The sequence below is a fragment of the Cyprinus carpio genome, chromosome A18 (assembly GCF_018340385.1).
Source record: "Cyprinus carpio isolate SPL01 chromosome A18, ASM1834038v1, whole genome shotgun sequence".
Lineage (NCBI taxonomy): Eukaryota > Metazoa > Chordata > Actinopteri > Cypriniformes > Cyprinidae > Cyprinus > Cyprinus carpio.
Window position 1 is genome coordinate 11827803 of NC_056589.1, and position 23605 is coordinate 11851407.

The 23605-nt window shown below is 36.9% G+C and overlaps 1 protein-coding gene across 3 annotated transcripts in view; it reads right to left on the reverse strand.

Moving 5' to 3' along the window:
- Window positions 1–23605, reverse strand: part of tcf25 (transcription factor 25 (basic helix-loop-helix)) — a 119286-nt gene that overhangs the window by 28210 nt on the left and 67471 nt on the right. For 2 of the 3 annotated variants that reach the window (XM_042775018.1, XM_042775020.1), the window contains exons 15-17: window positions 23410–23500; window positions 14914–14993; window positions 3127–3202 (exon numbers count right to left, since the gene is read on the reverse strand). In XM_042775018.1, the coding sequence (XP_042630952.1) occupies window positions 3127–3202; window positions 14914–14993; window positions 23410–23500 (247 nt within the window). The remainder of the gene's footprint in view (window positions 1–3126; window positions 3203–14913; window positions 14994–23409; window positions 23501–23605) is intronic. The other variant, XM_042775019.1, reaches the window with a different exon arrangement.

Genomic DNA, 23605 nt, shown 5'->3' on the forward strand with positions numbered 1-23605 from the left:
TTTTTCTTGAATAGCTGGATGTTTTGCTTATGATCAATAGCACATTGTTGTGCATTTGATCATTATCCAAACTGGGCCATCAGCGGATGGTAAAGGGAACTGCCGTTAGCTGTGTAGTGGGAGGACCAGGTGGCAGAGGATTCTGCAAGGTCTTAAAAGCCCTTCAGCAATTCAAACAAAGATTTGTGCAAAAAGATGGCCATACAGCATATACAGTACCTGCGAGATGGCCATACAGCATATACAGTACCTGCGAATATGGGACAAACTGCATTCCATATAGCTTTCATACGGAACTCTTCTCTGATGCCTTAAATACGGGACAATTCCGAATTAGGCTATATGGAATGGTTGGAAACCCTATTTTGCATGGATTTTATTGAAAAGAGCTTAGGCTCATGTAACCAGAAGTTTTAAGATATATGAATATGCTTAAGTTTTTCTTGCCTCATGGATTTACATTATCTTAACAAGCAAAGCAATTCAAAGTTAATTTCACAGTGTATCTGTGAAACTTAGAGGTACCATCGTAGTAGTTTCATGCGCGTGTGAACGTCATGGCAATGTACAACACACTTAACGTAATGCGTAAATGCACGTAACTAATGTAAATCAAGCAAGCTAGTATGCATAGGCCACGAAGTGTTGGTGAAATAACACATTAGCAGACCGGGGGAAATAATATGGAATTTTTTCCAGAAAACTTCTTGCACAAAATAAATTCAAGTACTTTCAAGGACCTGTATCTATGTATGTTTATTTTCAAAAACTTTCCAGGGCCTTTTTTTTTTTTTTTTTTTTTAGATTCACAAACTTTCAAGGATTTCAAGGACCCGTGGGAACCCTGGTTATGTTTACTTTAACCTGCTGCTCTCTCTCTTGGGATTTTAAAATGGATATGATTGTATAAATTGTATATTTGTATTAACAAACTTTGTGTGGTTGAGTGTCTTCTTGGCTACTGATGCCCATATAAATTATTTTGTCCAGTAAATGACCGGTTGACCTCCTCCCTCGTTTGGGATTGTTACACTACAGTTATAGTTGACAAAAGATACATTATGCTGTTTCATGTAGGTTAAAACATTTAAAATGTACAAATAGCACATTTCAAACTATCTATACCACACACAGTAATATTTACACATGATAAAAACACGGTTACTCACTTGTTGGAACCAATATAGTCGGCACATTATAGTCTTTTAATTTCAATCTCTCTGAAAATCTTGCTTCGTTATTTACCTATTACATGCGCAAATCGGCATTGAGCTTCTTTTGCAGAGGCAGTCTTTTGCTGCACTATGATGTCATAATATAAGAATTTCCAAAATGAGTCATTCTGACAGCTTGGCTACAATATAAGCTGCTTTAGACTAACAAGAAAGTTAACATACAGTATGTTTTTATAGTGCCTTTATATTACCTTTTGACCTCTTTTATGTCAAGTGATCAATTAAATTTAAACCCATTTAAAAGACAAATGTGAACTGTTATGGACATCAAGCTATCATGGCAATATGTATTATTAATTTTTACAAACATTCCTTGTTACCTATACTTCATTAAACATTTTACTTTTATCCAAATTATTTTCATTATTAGTTGGTCATGGAAAAACAGTTATGACTTGCTACAAAAATTATGCAATGTTCTTAGATATAGAAATAACAAATAAAACGTCAAACTTCGTTAACAGTGAGTGGCAGTTTGCATCACGACAACAGTTTATTAATATAGAACTTAGCCACTGATCTATATATGACTGGATCGCTCATCGCGTTCTAAAACTGCCAGCAGGCAGTGAAGCCACCGGAAGTGTTCGATCCGCCATCTTACTAATCCCTACCGGCAGAGAGCACCATTAATTCACATTCAAACCGCTGTCCTAAAATCACCCGATTTGAAGCAGATCAGTCAAACGGGACTAGTTTTTATGTTATGTGTATGTAAATTAATGTTTACTTCAGATATTATCTGCAGTGTTTACAGTCTTTTGGGGCAGTATAAGCGATATATTTAAACCGTTTAGGTGGGCGTGTCTGCTGCGCACTGACGACACAGGTAACGATCCAACACAAAATATAGACTATTTCTTTATGAACAAAATTATTCAGGAATTATTAAACATGAACGTATTAGTATCAGAAATGGATTTGAATATATTACAATGAATAATACAATTATATTGTTAATGTTGCTCTATAATGAAATGAAAAGCTTAACTTACTATCTTGGAAATAAAGCTTTATGTCTTCAAATCTGTACTGTATACAGTCAGTCATTTCTCTGAATTAATTCAGATTTCAGAATGAGCACTTTGTCATTTGTTTTATATGTTGAGGTCATGTCCGTCTGATGTTTATCATGTTCATGATGTTCGCTACTGTAATAAACGTAGGTTTTTAATAAGTAGGGGACATTTCCGACATTTAAAAAATTCTTGCATTCTAATAATGTACAGAGATACTTCAGATTTATAAACGCTGACTTGTTAGGTGATGTTTTCTCATTAAAATCATACAATTTCCTATTAATTCAATAGAACGTTTACGCACACTAGGGATTACCAATATGGCAGCGCGCCAGCTTCACTTTCATGACGTCATGAGCAATCGAGTTCTATATTATAGATCAGTGGACTTAGCAGTGTTCTGTAATGACTCTTATTCTGCCGGATTTACCAATCAGACAAAAAGGGACATTTCAGTGCCCGCCCACATGAATGAACGAAATATCGAAGCCATAAACTGATTTGTAAAGCCGAAACCTCATTTTTCGTTTGTTAAATTAAACAGAAAAAATGAAAAAAAAAAAAAAAAAAAAAAAAAAAAGCCATCTTTCCACTTCTCGTTATTCTAATTTCATATAGGATATCAAATGAGTAAAACATACATATACTCTTCTGAATCATGTTTCTCTCTGTTTTTCCATCCAAGGAGAGCATTCTATCCAAACACTGGACACACTTTGGAATGAATATTAAACTAAAATCTGGCTCACCTACATTTTACACACGTTTTTACATTTAATGTGTGACCATGAGCACCATCTATGTTCTCTCGCTAAATATTTTTAAACTGAAGGAAATTGTCTGCTTGGACATACAGTGATGCATCCACTCACCTGGAGGTTGAAGTTTGGTAGCAGTGATCGGAAAAACAAAGATAATGTGCTTTCATTTGAGGCCCCCATGTTCTGCCTGAAAACAGATATTTACACATTTTACAATTTAAAGGGTAAAGGTAAAAAAGAATGATTTAAAAAAAAAAAAAATTAAATACTGGTCAAACCTGAAATGTTTTATTTACCAGAAAAAAAAGACTGGACTATGTTAACGTCAATTCACACTGCACTGACAGACACATACCAACGGCAAACAGTCACTATATTACTGGACATGACTTCTCAGACATTCCACTACCCGATAAACCCAATTCAACATATTTAATTGGTAAAAACAAGATTTCAGATCAGTCAATGCCGACTCTCAACTCCAACCATAGGAGTTCATAGAATCAACTAATCAACTCACATCAAAAAGGGGCCAAGAATAATACAAGATTGCAGTCGTTATTACACAATTAATTTTTTCCCCTGACATGATGCCGCTTAATTGAAACAACACACTTAGCCTGACTGCCCAAATTAATCCAATTTAGCAATAACTTACCTTGAAATGATCAACATCATGAGCTGTTGTCGATACCTAATTTTACTGAAGGAAAAGTCACGAGAAGCAGCCGTGGTCGTATATTAAGTCAGAATTAAATAAATGTGAAAAAATATATTCTTTAATGAACACATCTGATTATAATAGTCTGTTGATGGAGCCAAATACACGATCACTGTCTTAAAAAGCATTAATATCTATAAAAAATAAATACAGTACATACAAAATACAATGATGTACACTTATGGTTAGTTTAATAAACACAAAGAGGTTAACCATAGAATATTATGTATATATTTACTGGATTAATATCATAAACATCAATTAAATTACCAAGCACGGAGGTATGTATAATTACTAAAGTCACTATGACTGTTATTTATTTCTAATGGTTGTTTCTATGACAGCTGAGTCTCTGATGCACAGTGTATAATAGAACAGTTTTCAAATTCCTCCCTTTATTTCATTCACTCCTTGCTGATATAGTGCATTTAACTGCCAATGCACTATATGGCGATTAAAGAATCAGTAAAAAAATTAGTGATTTTGGACACCGTAACAGATTTAACAACGAGAGTCAATTCCTGTACTGGAGTCAACCCTGACTATAGAACTATTCAGAGTCAAGGAATCAACTCTTTCCGAGTCGACTCCTCACTAGCTCCGACCATGGACCAAGGGTAGTAAACCACTGATCTGATAAAACCCAAATAAAGTTTCTGTTGCCGTTTGTCTGTGTCTGTCTGTGAAGTGTGAATTTATTGATCTACTAAACATTCTGCTCTATTATTAATTTCTAACAGTAACCTAGAGCTTTCTACTATGACCACCAAATTCAAAACAAGCTAGCAACATTCTAAAACATGTTAGTAATTTTTTCAGAACTGATCCAATAACAATTAAAGCTGCAAGCAGTGATGAAAGGGCCCTCGCACCCGGACTCATCACCACCCGGTGACCACAGGAGAACAGCGAACAATGGTAAATATGCTTATAAAATTGTAAATATTTGTGCTTGTCTTCAGGCCAGGACTCTTACCAAACGTGAAGTTTGGGGCACATCTGACAATGCATGTTTAAGTTAGTGTAAAACAAGTAATTTCCTGTTGCCAGCAGGTGGCGGTATGATTATAATTGAATATTGGCCTTCAGATGTGCTCCGGCCAGGACTCTTATAAAACGTGTGGCATTTGAGGAAGATTGGACATTGAAACAGGAAGTTGTTGTAACTCATGCATACATAGTATTAATAGCATGCTTTAGCACTTACTAAGTGTTGCTAGCATGTTTGAGAATATTTCTAGCATGTTTAGCACACAATGGCATATTTTACTGTGTTACTAATAGTGCATAACAGTGTAAAACATGTTACTTCCTGTTGCCAGTAGGTGGCACTATAACTATAACCAAATATGAGCATGTAGATCTTCAGGCCAGGACTCTAATCAAACATGTGAAGTTTGAAGCAGATTGGACATTGTATGCACGAGTTACAGTAATGTTCTGTTCCACTGCATTAATAGCATGCTTTACAGCTATTAATACCCTCTGACCCCCTCCTTCCCCACCACCACCAAACACAGACTCCTCACCCCTCCTCATCACTACATCTGGTTTGCAAACAAACAGACAAAAAACAGTTCACTTGTTATTACTTGCACTACTGTCTGTTCATCCAGAGTACTGAATGATCCATTTGCACACTGGAATATTTTTCTATGCACTTTTTTACTGTCCATTGCACTAGTGTAAATGACGTTCATATGTTCATAGTTTATAGTGTACATACACTTATTACATAATCCATTTTTATAGTATGTTCATAGTACACCTATCTGTATATCATGCTGATAGTATTTAAAAATCTGTAAATTATGTCCATAGTAATGCCTTATCTGTATTTTTATTGTACATTTGTAACATTGTAGACACTGTATATCCTGTACTTACTGTTTATTGCACTTCTGGTTAGATGCTAACTGCATTTCGTTGCCTTGTACCTTACATGTGCAGTGACAATAAAGGTTAAATCTAATCTAATCCAATCTAATCTAATCTAATCTAATCTAATCTAATCTAATCTAACACTTAGCTAAGTGTTGCTAGCATGTTTTAGCATGCTTCTAGAATGTTTCCAGCCTATTTAACACTTGTTGATGCTTTTTATTATGTTGCTAGGAGTTCATAACAGTTTTAAACATGTCACTTCCTGTTGCCAGCAGGTGCCGCTATGTCTATCAATCAAATATGGGCATGTAGGTGTGCTCAGGACAGGACTCTTATCAAATTTGTTAAATTTGGGGCAGATTGGACACTGCATGCCCGAGTTACAGTAACTTCCTGTCTCACTACATTAATAGCATGCTTTAACAATTAGCTAAGTGCTGCTAACATGTTTTGGTATGTTTCTACAATGTTGCCAGTGTATTTAGCACTTGCTGACACTTTTTAATATGTTGCTAGGTGTCCATAACAGTGTTAACCATGTCATTTCGTGTGGGAAGTCGTGGCCTAATGGTTAGAGAGTTCCCAGCATTGGGGGGAGTGCATGTACAGTTCTCTCTCCACCTTCAATACCATGACTTAGGTGCCCTTGAGCAAGGCATCGAACCCCCAACTGCTCCCCGGGCGCCGCAGCATAAAATGGCTGCCCACTGCTCCGGGTGTGTGTTCACAGTGTGTGTGTGTGTTCACTGCTCTGTGTGTGTGCACTTCGGATGGGTTAAATGCAGAGCACGAATTCTGAGTATGGGTCACCATACTTGGCTGAATGTCACATAACTATAACTGAATTTGGGCATGAACACCTATCAACACCTATCTGTCCTGAATTCAGGACAGAACACCTATCAAACGTGTGAAGTTTAGGGCAGGAAGTGACATGTTTTACACCAGGGTTCTCCAATCTTATTTCATTCGGGAGCTACTTTTTAAAAATGAAAGAGGCTGAGAGCTACCAAGGTTATACAGTATTTAAATCTCTTAAATAATGTATCAATCCAAACTGCTATACACGGCGTTGTGGACAAGATAAGTGATCCATACTTGGAATAATAAAAATGATAGTGAAGTGACATGTGGACAAGATTGGTGATCCATACTTGGAATAAAATTAGCACAAATAAAGTTTTGACAATTTTTAAAAATAAAATTATAACATCATGGTCAGATTTTAAACAACAAAGAAAAAATATAACATGTTATCTACTGACATGTACTACATGTTCAAATAAAGTTTTGACAATTTTTAAAAATAAAATTATAACATATCAGCCTTTAAATCAATAATAAAATTATTTTTTTTTATAAAAGGATGAGTCAGAATGATAAATAAAAATTTATCTGCTCCATAAACAGTTCTACATAAATTAATGTGCCATCTAAAAATTTCAACACTTCTGATAACATGGTAGACTATTTTCCATCGACCGGTTAAGATTTTCAACAAAATCTGGTCTGATTTTGCATTGGTCTGAACAAAAATATGGCAGACTGAATGAATTTGTAAGCCAAAAGATTTTGAACATATGCATTTGGACAACTATAAACCGCTCATTTTGTGTGTTCTTTACATAGTGTACCCAAAGGCCTATAAATCCTAAAAGAAAGCCCATAACTTCTCTCAAATCTGTGTAAAATGATACATAATTTCATTCGAAACAAGCATGTCAAATATAAGAGATTGGGCAAAAAAATGACACTATAGTAATTATAAAGGTTAAAAAAAAAACTGTTGTATGAGAAATTTCAATTATAACCACTAGATGGCAGCAGAAGAGCACTAATGGGCTCATTAAATGTCCTAAAACCGTTCTGTTCATAGGTTTTGCCTATGGATTCATGCTGAAATCAAGACATTTTAAAATGAGTGTCATAACATTTAAAATCACACTGAGTCAAAGTTTAACATTTTGTTCATACAGACATGTTTTTACAATTTTGCCAAATTATGATTACAGTGAAACCTGAAAATGACATATAAACTCTTAAAAAGAGAAGATTTGCAATAAGCTTGTATCACCTATCATTTATCTCAAATATTTATATCTGCAACAAAATTGAGTATTAATACTAGTTTAATAATTTCATTTCAGTGTGTGTCTGTGAGCCTATTCTCCATTTTGGATGTGTTTTACTGTAAGCCATACATCCAGGTTTGTCCAAGACCACCTTAAAGGCCTTAAAGTGCTTGAACCCCGGTAATTGCTGCTTGCAGCTATATATCTTCTTTTTTTCGATCTCTGTAATATATGATTGTATTTTTGAAAACAATCTTTTATTGTATTAATGAATAAAATACTCAATTATCAAAGAAAGAGAATATAAATAGCCATAATACAGACTATTGTAGATGCTGTGATACTGAGATACTGTGATTTCCTTCTCACATCACTGATTTCACCATTAACTATTCACCTGAACAGTTTATGTTGTTGTATTTGGAATCATTGTAATTGACCATCAAAATATACAGGTGCATCTCAATAAATTAGAATGTCGTGGAAAAGTTAATTTCAGTAATTCAACTCAAATTGCGAAACTCGTGTATAAAATTCAATGCACACCGACTGTAGTTTAAGTCTTTTAATTGTTATGATTTTGGCTCACATTTAACAAAAACCCACCAATTCAACAACAAATTAGAATACTTCATAAGACCAATAAAAAAAAAAAAAAAAAAAAACATGTAATGAATTGTTGGCCTTCTGGAAAGTGTGTTCATTTACTTTACATGTACTCAATAATTTGTAGGGGCTCCTTTTGCTTTAAATACTGCCTCAATTCAGCGTGGCATGGAGGTAATCAGTTTGTGGCACTGCTGAGGTGGTATGGAAGCCCAGGTTTCTTTGACAGTGGCCTTCAGCTCATCTGCATTTTTTGGTCTCGTTTCTCATTTGCCTCTTGACAATACCCCATAGATTCTCTATGTGGTTCAGGTCTGGTGAGTTTGCTAGCCAGTCAAGCACACACACACCATGATCATTTAACCAACTTTTGGTGCTTTTGGCAGTGTGGGCAGGTGCCAAATCCTGCTGCAAAATGAAATCAGCATCTTCAAAAAGCTGGTCAGCAGAAGGAAGCATGAAAGTGCTCCAAAATTTCTTGGTAAACGGGTGCAGTGACTTTGGTTTTCAAAAAACACAATGGACCAACACCAGCAGATGACACTGCACCCTAAATCACCACAGACTGTGGAAACTTAACACTGAACTTCAAGCAACTTGGGCTATGAGCTTCTCCACCCTCCCTCCAGACTCTAGGACCTTGGTTTCCAAATTAAATACAAAAATTGCTCTCATCTGAAAAGAGGACTTTGGACCACTGGGCAACAGTCCAGTTCTTCTTCTCCTTAGCCCAGGTAAGACGCCTCTGACGTTGTCTGTGGTTCAGGAGTGGCTTAACAAGAGGAATACGACAACTGTAGCCAAATTCCTTGACACATCTTTGTGTGGTGGCTGTTAATGCCTTGACCCTAGCCTCAGACCATTCCTTGTGGAGTTCACTCAAATTCTTGAATCCACAATCCTCATAAAGATGCAGTTCTCTCAGTTGGTTGTGCATCTTTTTCTTTCACACTTTTTCCTTCCACTCAACTTTCTGTTAACATGCTTGGATACAACACTCTGTGAACAGCCAGCTTCTTTGGCAATGAATGTTTGTGGCTTACCATCCTTGTGAAGGGTGTCAATGATTGTCTTCTGGACAACTGTCAGATCAGCAGTCTTCCCCATGATTGTGTAGCCTAGTGAACCAAACTGAGAGACCATTTTGAAGGCTCAGGAAACCTTTGCAGGTGTTTTGAGTTGATTAGCTGATTGGCATGTCACCATATTCTAATTTGTAGAGATAGTGAATTGGTGGGTTTTTGTTAAATGTGAGCCCAAATCATCACAATTAAAAGAACCAAAGACTTAAACTACTGCAGTCTGTGTGCATTAAATTGATTTAATACATCAGAATGAGGAGATCTATAATATGAAGTTCTAGTGTTTTTTTTTTTTTTTTTTTGCAATTTGAGTAAACTGTTATAGCGCCACCTATGGTCCAATCTCCATGAAACTCTGCATGCTCAATAAAAGTCATCTGACACGTTTTCACGTTGACACATTTTTGAGTTTTCGTTTTGGTTTTATAGGCTTTTGGGTATATCTGTCAATGCCCCCTTTTTTAAATGGCCCCTTTATAGCTAACCAAAGGACAAAAGTCAACATTTTTTTTTATTTTTATAATTATTGATCTGGAGAGTCCAGAGAATTGTGCTGCAGTGGTTTGATCGAGATTGAGCAAAAAACCTAGGACTAGTTTGCAAAAGCAGGTTTTTAACATAATAAAGAATATTTAATGAACAATTTGATTGACAGCAATGGTTCTTGATCTAAAGTTACTCAGTATGAGGAGATCTATCAAATGATATGCATATTGTGTGGATGTGTAAAACACCACGTGATTACAGAGCCATAAAACTTGTTAGCGCCAACTAGTGGCCAATTTCTTTCAAAATTCTTTCAGCCTTGTCAAATAGGTGCTTAAAATACTTTGGCCAATGGCGGCCATGTTTTTTCAGATACACGAATGTCCTCATATACACTTGCACCACTTTTTAATATTTAATGAACAGTTTGATTGACAGCATTAGTCCCAGAGGCAAAGTTTAGAATTAGGAGATCTTTCATGTGATATAAAGACCTAGTGTATATGGGAATATATGAATTTTTTATTTATTTATTTTATTATTTATATTCAAGTTTATTTATAATTGAAAATATTGTTTTTTAATACTTTTTTTTTTACTGTAATATCGCCACCTATGGTACGATATCCATAAAACTTTTCATGCTTGTTAAGAGTCATCTGACAAGTTCTTTTTTAAGGAAGAGTAAGAATAAAAAGTCAGGTTAAGATGTGATAAGTTGATAGACTATATTTCAAAATGACTGTCTGCTTTTAAAAAGCAAACAGTGTATTACTGAAGTATTAGTTTAATTCAATTCACATTTATTTATATAGCGCTTTTCACGATATACATCATTGCAAAGTGTAGTGTAGAGAGTAAAACGTTCCTGACCGCCCCAGTTGGACCATGCAGCACCATGCAGTCCAGATGGAAAGCCGGCACAGAAGTCTGCCCGCCTTTCTCATGTTCATGCTCATGTTCCTCACAATTAGGTCTGGCTCAGGGATTGGTTCATTTTGGTAGACCTGAGAGAAGCCTTATCTGAGGCCTCATGACGCTTTTCCACTGCGTGGTATGACTCTGCTCGGCACATCTCAGTACGGTACGGCTCGGCTCGGCAAGGTTTGCGTTTCCACTGCAGTTTAGTATCGCTTTAGAGTGGGCGGGATTTTTTTACATGTCATTATAGTTGCACCGCCTCTACTGCCACAACTCCTAAAAAAAAAATAAAAAAATACTTTTTCATTCTGTGTCGCGCCATCAAGCTCTTGCTGGATCCGCTCCTCTGCTATCAACGAGAGCAACGTTTGTACTTCCACAACAGACAATGAAACTTTTTGGTTGTCAAAAAAAGGTGCACTCTTTCAAAACAGCTGCGTTCAATCGTTGGCTGGCTGTGCTGATTTAAATTTAGCGGTTCTTTTGTGTTTGTGTCTCAGTTCAGTGACGCAGTTAGTGACGATTCTCCAATCCATGATCAGCAGAGCTTACACGTCACGTTTTGGTAATGGTACTGTTCACTTGGAGCCTCAACCGAGGTGGTACTAAAAAAAGTACCAGGTACCAGGTACTGTACCCAGTGGAAACCCCCCCAAAAGTGAACCGTTCCGAGCCGTACCATGCAGTGGAAAAGCGCCATTAGACTCTGCTAGGTTTTCCAAGATGGCACCAGTGTACCCGGCTTGCCGTCTCTCTGTCTCTTGTTTTTTCTCTGTTTGGTGTTCCTGTGGTACCTGTTCATCTGACATCTGTGCTGTTCATTTTATGCATGATTTCGCACTGGTTCGATGCAGTCTCAGTGCTGACTTACGATTGTCAAGCTTTGCTTAAAGGGGTCATATGATGTGATTTAAAATTTTCCTTTCTCTTCGGAGTGTTACAGGCTCTTGGTGCATAAAGAAGATCTGTAAAGTTGCAAAGTCTCAAAAGGGTTTCTTTATAAAAGTTGAGACTCGTCCACGGCTCATTCAAACATGCCCCCACATATCTACATCAGTATGTAGGAAGATTTGCATAACGCCGCCCAGATGTTCACACAAAGAAAGGCGACGTACCTTTTATTCTCGTTGTAGTATTGTTGTTGCCGACATCGCCATGTCTTATAGACACTGTGCGTTTCACTGTGAAAGCGAAACTACTTTGTTTGGCCTTCCAAAAGAGGACGATATCCACTTCGTCATGCCTGAGGGCTGATCCATGCTGGTCACTGAGGAAATACATTAACTTTGGACTGTGGATCGCAGAATGGGTACTGTGGATGAAGCGGAGTCCAGCCCGGGGTCGTCACATGTGGTTGCCGAAAGCACAATGTACGCTCCTTCGTAGAATCCACCTCAAGACGCCTGCCTCTGCTCACTCAAGCCGGCAGCGGTTCACTCTAGACCGTGGCTCACTCTAGACCGTGGCTCACTCTAGGCCTTCGGCCTCTGCTCACTCAAGGCCGCGGTGTGTGACGCTGTTACGTTGAGAAAGCGAAACTACTTTGTTTTTGCCTTCCAAAAGAAGACACGGCTAGAAATCATGTTTATATCACGTTTATAATGGGTTTTATGTTTATGTCTTGTCGCTCCGGCCGGACAAGGTATAACAATATGTTAAGAGGCGTAACATTTCCGTCACATGCTTGAGGCATTCAGCCAATCACAATGCGCTGGATAGCTGGCCAATCACAGCACTCCTCGTTTTGTTTTTGACTGAGACTTGGGCTGGTGAGTTGTCAGTTTTTGAAGAACTTTGTCCATTGAACCGCTGTTTTATTAGTACCCCACAATCTGCTGGTCGGGCTGGTAGGTCTGCTATGGTTTTTAAACCATCACTTAAAATACAGTCAGTTTCTGTTCTGACTTTTTCATCATTTGAAGTACAGTGTGCGGCATTACAGTCTACTTCATCCGTGCTGTTCTGTGCTCTCATCTATATGCCACCCATTCTGGGAAGTACTTTTACAAGTGATTTTTCTGAATTGTTTAAACTTCTATTGCTCCGTTGTATGATCGTATGCTACTACTGGGCGATTTTAATATACATCTATGCTGCCCGGGGTGTCCTTTGGTTGCTGAGTTTTGCAATATCTTGGATCAAGCAACTCATGTCCATGGTCACACACTAGACCTTATTATATCATATGGTTTTTATGTAGATGATTTATTCATTGATGATGCTTCCTTCTCCGATCTCAAACCCATTGTTTTTTAGGGTTCCTGCTGTGAGCTCTGCTACTGTGAATAAGCCCGATGGCTTTTATTCTCATTTAATAAACTCACTTACTTTTTCTCAGTTTAGTGAAGATTATCTAGCTAATGCTGTTAAAATATCTATCTTGTATATTGCAAAGATGTCCGATGATTTGATTTCCCTATTTTACACAGTTTGTTGTAATATTTTAGATTTGATTGATCCTTTTAAACTGAAACAACCAAAGATAAAATCTTATTACTTTTTGGATGACAACGCTCACTCTCTTAGACAGGCATGCCGTAAAGCAGAGAGGAGATGGAAGCATGATCGTCTGACTGGGTCTTTTGAGATTTTTAAAGAATGTCTGGTCAAGTTTCAGAGTGCTGCAATGTCAGCTAGATCAAAATATTTATCAGATCTGATTACTGCACACCATCATAGTTCTAGGATCTTATTCCCCACAATAAATTCAGTAAAATTTACCCAGTTTCTAGAATTCAAACGGAAGGATTCCCAGTTTTCTAGGGAGCCATCACCAGAGCTCTGTGAGAATTTTTTTTTAAAGTTTTTATTGATAAAGTGAGTGCCACTCATTTATCTTTTACTCCACAGCTCTCTGACCGGTCTTTGAACTCGCTGGACAGTCCATTTTTGTTTTCAACATGTCTCTTTAATGGAAGTCTCTGATCTTGTTAACAAAATGAAGACTACCTCCTCAATCAATGTTGTTCCCCCAGAGATCATAAAAGCAGCATTTCCAGTAATTGGCCCTAGTATCCAAGTGTTGATAAACTCATCTTTGGACATTGGTGTGGTTCCAAATTGCTTTAAGCATGGTCCTCCAGCAATAATATCTGGCCAGATTATTTTGATAGCGGCTGGTTCTGAAATAGATCTGTTATGACAGCAACAGTTACTCAAAATCAAAGTATGTGAGCTAGAACATTTGATCGCATCAGGGGAACAGTCTTACAATGGTTCTGCTCATATCTCAAAGACAGGTCTTTTCATCTGCCTCAATCATTAGTGGAGTACCTCGGGGTTACACGTGTTCCCTCTGGGGGACATTATTAGGAAGCACAATGTTTCTTTTCATTCATATGCTGATGATACACAGTTATATAAATGCGCAAAGCTGACCTCATACGTCATCCACCTGGAACTGCTTCTGTTTACAACAGTGAGTGCAAGCTAGATTAAAGTGATTATTACGTTTTGAATATGGATATGTTTCTTACAAAAATGCATCGATTCGCTACAGGAGGCCTTTGTTCTTCCCCCGGAGGTGTGTGAGACCCCTTTTTTTTATGGATGGGCGCGTTTTATTTCACGTCTTTTGGACTGAAGCAATGCTGGATATGTCTGAAAAAAGAAAGTCATATACACCTAGGATGACTCGGAGGTGAGTTAAATGCAGCCTGATTTTCATTTTTGGGTGAACTAACCCTTCAAGCATGTGGAGTACGACAATAACTGAACAGAAATCTGTACTGTTTCCAGTATCGGTGATTATAATGGATTCTATCTGCTTTTGATAATGTGACAATCACATCCAGTGTAGGACAGTGTCAGCCATTGAGCAACTGAACACCAGTGGATGAGGGCTATACTGCGATGATGTATAACTATTCATTGAAGTCTTGCTTTGGAGACAGTAATATGCAAATTTTGTGCCTGTGTGATGTCACATATTCCACAATATCCAAACGGACCATTTTTTGACCTTGAATAAATAAATGCTTTGTTTATAATGAGGAGGACATTTAAGCTATGAATTCTGCAGAGCATTTTAATGATATAAAGACGTCTTATGTATGACCCTTTTAAAACACAAATCATAAGCCCTGTGTCATATAAGGCAGAGAACTTGAGAGCATCTAGGTAATACCTTTCTGGTCTGATGTAAGACACAATGGAGTCCAGAGGAGGGAGAGGGTCAAAACCCATTCCTGGCTGTGTGGTCACTTCCTGTAAGGGACCAAAAGAACATTTGTAGTAGTAAATAATGAAACAGATAAACTATATATGAACAAAACTACATATCACATTTAATACTTTGTCTAACAGAGAAGTATTCCTTATAAGCCAACATAAAATACAAAATCAGCACAGTTTTGTATGTGAATGTGTGATTGTTTAGCTATACTTGAGAGCCACATGAGGGCTTGACATTAACACCTGTCAAATGCAAGTGGATTCTAAAGTGGCATGTAACCGGTGTTGGGTGTAACGCATTACTAAGTAACTGTATTTTAATTACCTACTAATAACGTTACTGTAATTAAATTACTTATCCACTAAAAAAGTAAAGTAAGGGATTACTGCTCATTTTTAGGTAATTTAATTAAAGTTACTTATAAAGTATTTGCATTACATACAGTAAATCATTTCAACAGTTCTAAAATCAATACTGAATTTGAAATCTAAATTTACCGTCTAAAAATAAAATTGAATGCAGAGTCTTTAACCCTCTGCACACCAGCGCGTTCACTTTCAGTTTTTCCTGATTCACAGAGAAACTTTAAATACTCAGATACAGATACGACTAAAATCAATCAAATCTAAAAAGGGCCTACTTTTATTTGTGTACACTGACAATAACAACAAAACATTGTGCTTTTGCAAAATAAACCAAAACAACGGATTTCTGCCGTCTATGTCTCTGTGAGCAACTTTCTACACGTCACAAACTCAGTGAATATTTGGCACAAAGACATGAGAAATATGAAACCTATAGAAAGCTTGTTGTCTACTTTTAAATGTACGAATTCAAATCGAAAACGAATATTCTCTGATTATGTAATCCGTATGAAACTAAAACGAGATACAGTCTTTCCCGTATCTTTCCCGCATTTGAAAGCTTCAACTTTCAAATAAAAAAAAAAAAAACTAAAACCAAAATCAATATGAAACCAAGGCGAGGCACAGTCTTTCCCGCATTTGAAAGCTTTAAGTGTCTACTTTTAAATAAACAAATTCAGATCGAAAACGAATATTCGCTGAATATGTAATCCATATGAAACTAAAGCGATGTATCTGAGTATCTGAGCTCATTATATGCAGTCACCTGCATGCAAACACCCTCATCTAGATACAAAAAATATTCATAAAAAAAAAAAAAAGATTCCTCTAATTTTCAGCGTTTTTGAAAGAAGTCTTGCTATGAGGAACTTACTTCAGAAGAACAGTGCGATTTAACATGGCTTTATTCAGCAGAGAAGATAATTTATGTAATTTATACTTACCTACATTAGTTAACGTGTTATTTTTACATAAACCTGTACGGATTTTACTAGTTGGGCTTTTCCTGAACATCTTGCCAAACTGAAAATGTATTGTTTAAATTTTCTTAAGCTTTTTTGTTATTCAGATGTGTTATTATTTAGAGTATTTCTATTCGTTAACCAAAGGAGGTTAATATATATATATATATTTTTTTTTTTTATAAAAATGTTTAAGTATTACAGTTGTTTTAAAGCTAAAAGGCTAAACTATTCTATGTTTGACTCAAATTGAAAGAATAAAGAGTTTAATTTCTGTTAAGGTTTACAGGAATTTTAATATGTAGCCTAATTAGCGCTTTGAATAATTAAGTTACTTATTGAGTAACTAAGTTACTTTTCAGACAGAGTAATTAGTCATTTAAATACAATATTGATGATGTAATTAGTAATAGTAATTAATTACTTTTTGAAAGTAATTTACCCAACACTGCATGTAACACAGTCAATCCCACTAACCCCTTTGGCAGGTTAGAGTTCCCGCAGGTCTTAAAAAGTCTTACATTTAGATGCATCAAATTTAAGACCATAAAAAGGCTTAAATGGTACAAAAAATGAGTCTTTATTATAATTTAAACATCTTAAATTTGAGAACGAAATACAGGAAGAATCGCACTATGAATTAAATGTGAGGATTAAACTTCAAAAGGTTATGATTTCATTAAATAAATATGAGCTGCACTATTCAAAGTAAAAACAAGGAGTGGGTGTTTTTATATGAATATATCTCTAAATAGTGCTCCTGTAGCTCAGGTGGTAGAGCATTGCGTTATGAAGCGCAAGGTTGGGGGTTCGATTCCCCGGGAACACATGATAGGTAAAAATTAATAGCCTAAATGCACTGTAAGTCACTTTTCATAAAATAGAGTTGAAAATGCATAAATTTAATTTAATTTAATTTTTAATTTAAATGGGATCTGACTGTCTTCAGAAAAATTTCAATGCCATTTTCATTTAATCTTACCTGTTATGCCTGATAGTGTTTATGAGCACAGTTACTATTTTGCTGTACAGGCTTAACTGGGGAAACGTAACATTAGGGCCTTTCGCACCACTTTAGTTCCAGAACTAAATATAAATAAATAAATAATAAATTTTACCATTACCAATTAAATGTTTCCAATCACAATTTAAAGGGTTGCATTCGCACCGAGAGTGTGTACTAGAACGTGACGTAAGCCGGTCGACAGCGATGTCATTTGTGCGCAGCGTTCAACAACGTTAACAAATGAAGAACAATGTTAACAACAGGAGGATGGAGTACGCTTTGATCAGAGCTGTGTTTTTGTTGTGTCTCTCCGGTTTCACAATAATGGACATGGAATATCGACGTATACGTAAAGCGATTAAAAGAACGGAAAGGAGGTCTAAGAATCTCCAATGACAACTGGCAGTGCTACATTTGCTACAAGTGCCTGCACTTCAGCATCTGTATATTTATCGCTGTTCATCATACTTGCGAAATAAGTTGACACAGTGTTCACAGTATGTTACACAGCATTTTAAATAATGGCGGGTTGCAGTTTAAATCTAGATTAAAGACCCAACTCTTTAACCTGGCTTACACGTAACATACTAATAAACTTCTAATATCCAAATCCGTTAAAGGATTTTTAGGCTGCATTAATTAGGTAAACCGGAACCGGGAACACTTCCAATAACACCCGATGTACTTGCTACATTGTTAGAAGAATGGCATCTACGCTCATATTAGTCTGTTTCTCTCTTATTCCGAGGTCACCGTAGCCACCAGATCCAGTCTGTCTCCAAGTCAGAGGGTCACTGCAGTCACCCGGATCCAGTATGTATCCAGCCCAGCTGGTGGATCAGCACCTAGAAAGGACCTCTACAGCCCTGAAAGACAGCGGAGACCAGGACAACTAGAGCCCCAGAGACAGATCCCCTGTAAAGACCTTGTCTCAGATGACCACCGGGACAAGACCATAGGAAACAGATGATTCTTCTGCACAATCTGACTTTGCTGCAGCCTGGAATTGAACTGCTGGTTTCGTCTGGTCAGAGGAGAACTGGCCCCCCCGACTGAGCCTGGTTTCTCCCAAGGTTTCTCCCATTCTGTCACCGATGGAGTTTTGGTTCCTTGCCGCTGTCGCTTCTGGCTTGCTTAGTTGGGGACACTTCATTTACAGCGATATCGTTGACCTGATTGCAAATTATTGCACAGATACTATTTAAACTGAACTGAGATGCATGATGACATCACGGAATTCAATGATGAACTGCCTTTAACTGTCATTTTGCATTATTGACACACTGTTTTCCTAATTAATGTTGTTCAGTTGCTTTGACGCAATCTTTTTTGTTTAAAGCGCTATATAAATAAAGGTGACTTGACTTGACTTACGTCACGGGTAGTACCAGTTGTTCTGGTTAGACCCTGCTCTGGAGTAGGAGCTAATTTGGTTCTCGAAAAAGGCAATCCGGTACTAAAAATTGCATCCAGTTCCTGCGGTGCGAAAACGCCCAAAAGTGGGTAGTTCCACAATTATTTCTTGTACTATGAAAAGGTTCCTGCAGTGCGAAAGGCCCTTATATTTCTGTTCCAAAAGCACCATCCAGAAATGTTCACAAGTCTTTAACAGAGTCTGAGTCAAGTCTGAAGTCTTTAACATGGAGTCCGAGTCAAGTCTGAAGTCTTTTTCTGGACTCTGAGTCAAGTCTCGAGTCTTTGGTCACGAGTCCGAGTCGAGTCTCAAGTCATTTAATGGCTTGCTAAAAAAAAATCTCATTCAGGATACTCATTTATTTATTTTATTTATTTATTTTTGTATTTACGAAGCTGTTTTATAGGCTGTTTTGTAGGCATTTGACGCCACATATTCTCTCAGAGACGTCAAGACGAATCTACTTCAACATATGCTAATACCGGTATATAGCTTACTATTTCTAATACTACATAGTGAAAAAAAAAATTAGAAGAAACATATTTAGTGTAAAACAGGTTGTTTTTGAAAGCCGGTGCTTGAAATAAAAGCTTTTCATTTCACTGATTTTTATTTAATGACTGAAGTGTTAATATTTTAATTCTAGGCCTATATTTCATTGTAAATACCGGTTTTAAAAACATTTTAATTGAGTAGTAAATATTCTAATCCTAATCTTTTGTTATCCTAATATTTTGTAAATATTCTAATCCTAATCTTTTGTTAACCTGGCAGCATGTCAGTTATTTGGTATTTATTGCGGGGCAAATTAATTGTCATTTTAATTGAATAATAAAAGTAACTTCACAATAATAATAGGCCTAAAAAACTAAGAATGTAACAGGCCTACATTAATTTGAAATGCCAAATATTTTAATATTGCCAATATTTAAAAAACAAAAACAAATTTGTGATCAGATTTTATTTATTTTTATACATACAACAAAAACAGACATCCTCTATATAATCCAAGTGCTTTAGAAAAAGAACACTGCCATACATCAACAGTGCCCGGCTCAGACCCATGAATTTGTGTCGCTGTACATTAATGAAACAAACTTGGCTTAACCATATTAATCAGTTTGTTGTAACTAGGAAAAAGCAAAGTTTACATGTGTCCATAGATTATTTACAGAATAGGACACTCCCCAAACATATGAAGAAATGTACCTGCTGACGCAGTATTACAGAAATGGCAGCTGTAATTTGGTTGTAGTTTCATTTTTAATCTTTTGCAAGGAGTTATTATACATCCTCTATGAATAACTCTGAAATAAGACGATGAGCCAAGCCTTCAGAGGTTAAACTGAGGTTAGACCACACTTTCTCCCAGGTCGACAGACAAATTAATGTCAGATAATTCCTGATTCCAAACAGATTTGACAGAGAAAGGCAAAGTAATGTGATCAACAATTCCACCACACAATTCCACCACACACCAAGGTCGACCAGAAGATGGCACAATCCTATCCCCCACAAAATGAGATCTCCTTAAAGTAACTCTATATGCCAAACCACCAATATGTGCACAATATTTTTAAAATTTAAATGAAATAAAGATATTAATGTCTGTTGTATAAAAAAAAAAAGTAGCACAAAAAAGGAATGACAAACTACTTTGAACAAGAACCAAAACAGACAGCACATTACCGAGAATATAGGTCTGGCAAAAAAAATTCGAATAAAAAAGAATAATGTTTGTATACGTGACTGATCCACTCCAACTCAAAACATGTCCCCAAAAAGCCCAAAGTGTCAAGAACTAGTAATCAAACCTTCTCTCCATTAGCTCCAAGTAGGGATGTCAACGATTAATCGACGATCGATTAATTGTCGATAAGAGATGCAATCGATTAAGGCTGTCGATGGTCGGTTAACCGATTTAATGTTGGGCTGCGTGCGGCTCGTGCGCAAAACACGTGCGACCGGCTGTGAGTGACGGTGACGGTATATAAAAGCATCATCATTCATTCACAATGTACAAATTAAGCTTTTAATGTGATTTAAACTTTAAAGTACATTAAAATAGAAACAACAAAAGTTCTTCAGCATGAAAAGCAATAGAAATGTAGTAACTAATCATTTCATCAGATAATTGTTTCATATCATGCACTTTGCACATCTACAGTCGACAATATTTTGGAAATAGGATCACATAGTGAGCAAGCAATTACAGCCGAGTTTCTCCTTTCTCACGATATCCTGGCGGATATCGCTAGGCGCCCGGGCTCTCTGTTGATTACCATCCCTGTGGGGAGGCGGCGAAGGGGGCGCAGGGAGAGGAGGCAAAAGCGAGGCTGCAGAGCCGGCGCGCTAGTGAGACTACGAAAGCGGCCACACAAACTGCCGCTTCCAAGTATTTTCCTTAGTAATGCGAGATCCTACAAACTACTGGTTTCATCATTCAACGTTGTTAAGGATTGCTGCATTCTGCTCTTCTCAGAGACCTGGCTTCATTCATCTATTCCAGATACAGTTATTGAGCTAGCAGGCCACACAGTGCATCGCTATGACAGGACCAGGGACTCTGGTAAGAGCAGAGGAGGGGGGTTATGCATTTATGTGAACAACAATTGGTGCACTAACACCACAAATGTAAATAGTCAATGCTCCCCAGACTTGGAGTTTATGACAATTAAATGCAGGCCCATATATCTTCCTCGTGAATTTACTGTTGTTTTGATAACTGCTGTGTATATACCACCGGATGCTAATGCTAGCTCGGCTCTTGGACTTTTACATGATAATATTAGTAGTCAGCAGAGTATGTATCCTGAGACTATTCACATTGTTTCAGGGGACTTTAATCATGCAGATTTAAAGTTAGTTCTCCCTAAATTCCATCAGCACATTAAATGTGCTACTAGAGGAGCAAATATACTGGATAAGGCCTATTCAAACATTAAGCGTGCTTCAGGGATAAGCAATTACCACATCTGGGCCAGTCAGACCACATGTCCCTGCTTTTAATTCCAGCTTATACCCCCCTAAGAAAGAGTGTTTCTACCACATTCAGAACTGTCAGAACTTGGCCTGAAGGTGCCTCTCTTGAGCTGCAGGACTGTTTCGAGTCAACAAACTGGGATGTTTTCAAACATCAGGATTTGGAGCAGTATACAACAGCTGTCCTGGCCTACATTAGGTACTGCATGGACTCTGTTACAGTGGAAAAACGCATCCGCCCCTACTGTACACCCTTTACACACATGATTGCACACCTGTCCATGCTAGTAACACTATAATTAAGTTTGCTGATGATACCACCGTGGTGGTGTAATGTTGTGTCACAGATCCAGTCATCTGTGTACGATTTATTAAAATATTGATTTTTATGCACCCAAAGGATTGCACTTAATTTCATTGTACTTGTACAATGACAATAAAGTCATTCATTCATTCATTCAAAATAACCACATCATCAACAGCTGTAAATTTGGCGTCACCGTGTGTCTGGAGACAGAGAAAACGCACAGAGCTGAAAGGGCTTGAATATAGTAATATAGTTTAACTGCCTATGTAGAGCACAAATAAGGTTTGCCACACAGTGCATCGGCATAAGTAATGATTATGAATGCATCAGGAAAAAAAAAAAGCAAGGAGACAGCCTAACATTTTAATAATTTGTTGATAAACCAGTGTTTGCTGTAGTTGATTGACTTTCCTCATTTGCATTTGATTTATCATTTGCGATGTCCATTTAAGCATTTGATCTGCCTTTTGCAGTTTCCATTTGAGTATTAATATAATTTGAGTATTTGATTTATTTGCAATGTCAGATTGAGAATTTGATTTGCCGTTTGCGATGTTGGTTTAAGCATTTGATTAATAATTCGAGCATTTTATTTATCATTAGATTGAATCATGGCAGGTTTATAATGGGTTGATAATAAAAATTAAGTATTAAATACAAATGATTTTTCATTTGATTTTGATACAGTTCATGCTTCCCTGAATGAGGAAATTATATTGTTTTTGATTTCTCCTTTGAGAAGCCATTTTGTTATATTTATTATTTGATTATTTGAGCATTTGATTTATCATTTAAGCAGTTGTTTTGAGAGTTTGGTTTATTATTTTATTTTTTAAGTTGAATTTTCCATTTCAATTTTGTGGAAAAACTTTCATAACAGGAGTGTTTGAAAGAGGTTGACTTCAAGTGGGTACAGAATTTTGTTGGTACTACTGGCACTGTAAAAAGACCCCCCCCCCCCCCCCCCCCAAACAAATGTTAAAAACTCACCAGCTCTACATGAAATCACATAAATGACCCATTTTGAATTCAAAACGCAGAATTTCGCTTAAAGGTGACAAGTTTGCATCCCTGAATGTTATATGATGCTGATAACTGAATGAATCTTCTGCTGTTGGGTGTTTAGGGGTGGCACATGTACTATACAATGCTGCAGAAACTGCATACTCCTGCACAAGAAATAATAATAACCAAGGATTGTTCAAAAAAGGTGACCCCTGAAAAATCAAACCTCAAACCAAGAAAATTAGCAAAATGGAAAAGACTTTTGGTCTAATGCTTTGAAGGTTTACAGAGGGTTCCCTCAAAATCAACAATGGCTCAATTACATGTGGTGTCAAAGAGAGTATGTATTGATTACTGCATTCTTACTGCCTCAAGGTGTAGTTTAGAAAATTAGGTAGGTCTCTTACTAAAGGAAGGGTAGCTGTTGCCTCCTTGATCTCAGACATCAGCACATGTCTATGGATGTTCCTGGGAGCACTCTGGTATCGCTGCTTCCTCCTGTCCAATACAGACCCAGAAAAGAATCTTAATATTCTCACCTTCTCACACAGGAAAAAGAAATGTATCCAACACACAAAAAAGTTTATACAGCGATCTGTTGTG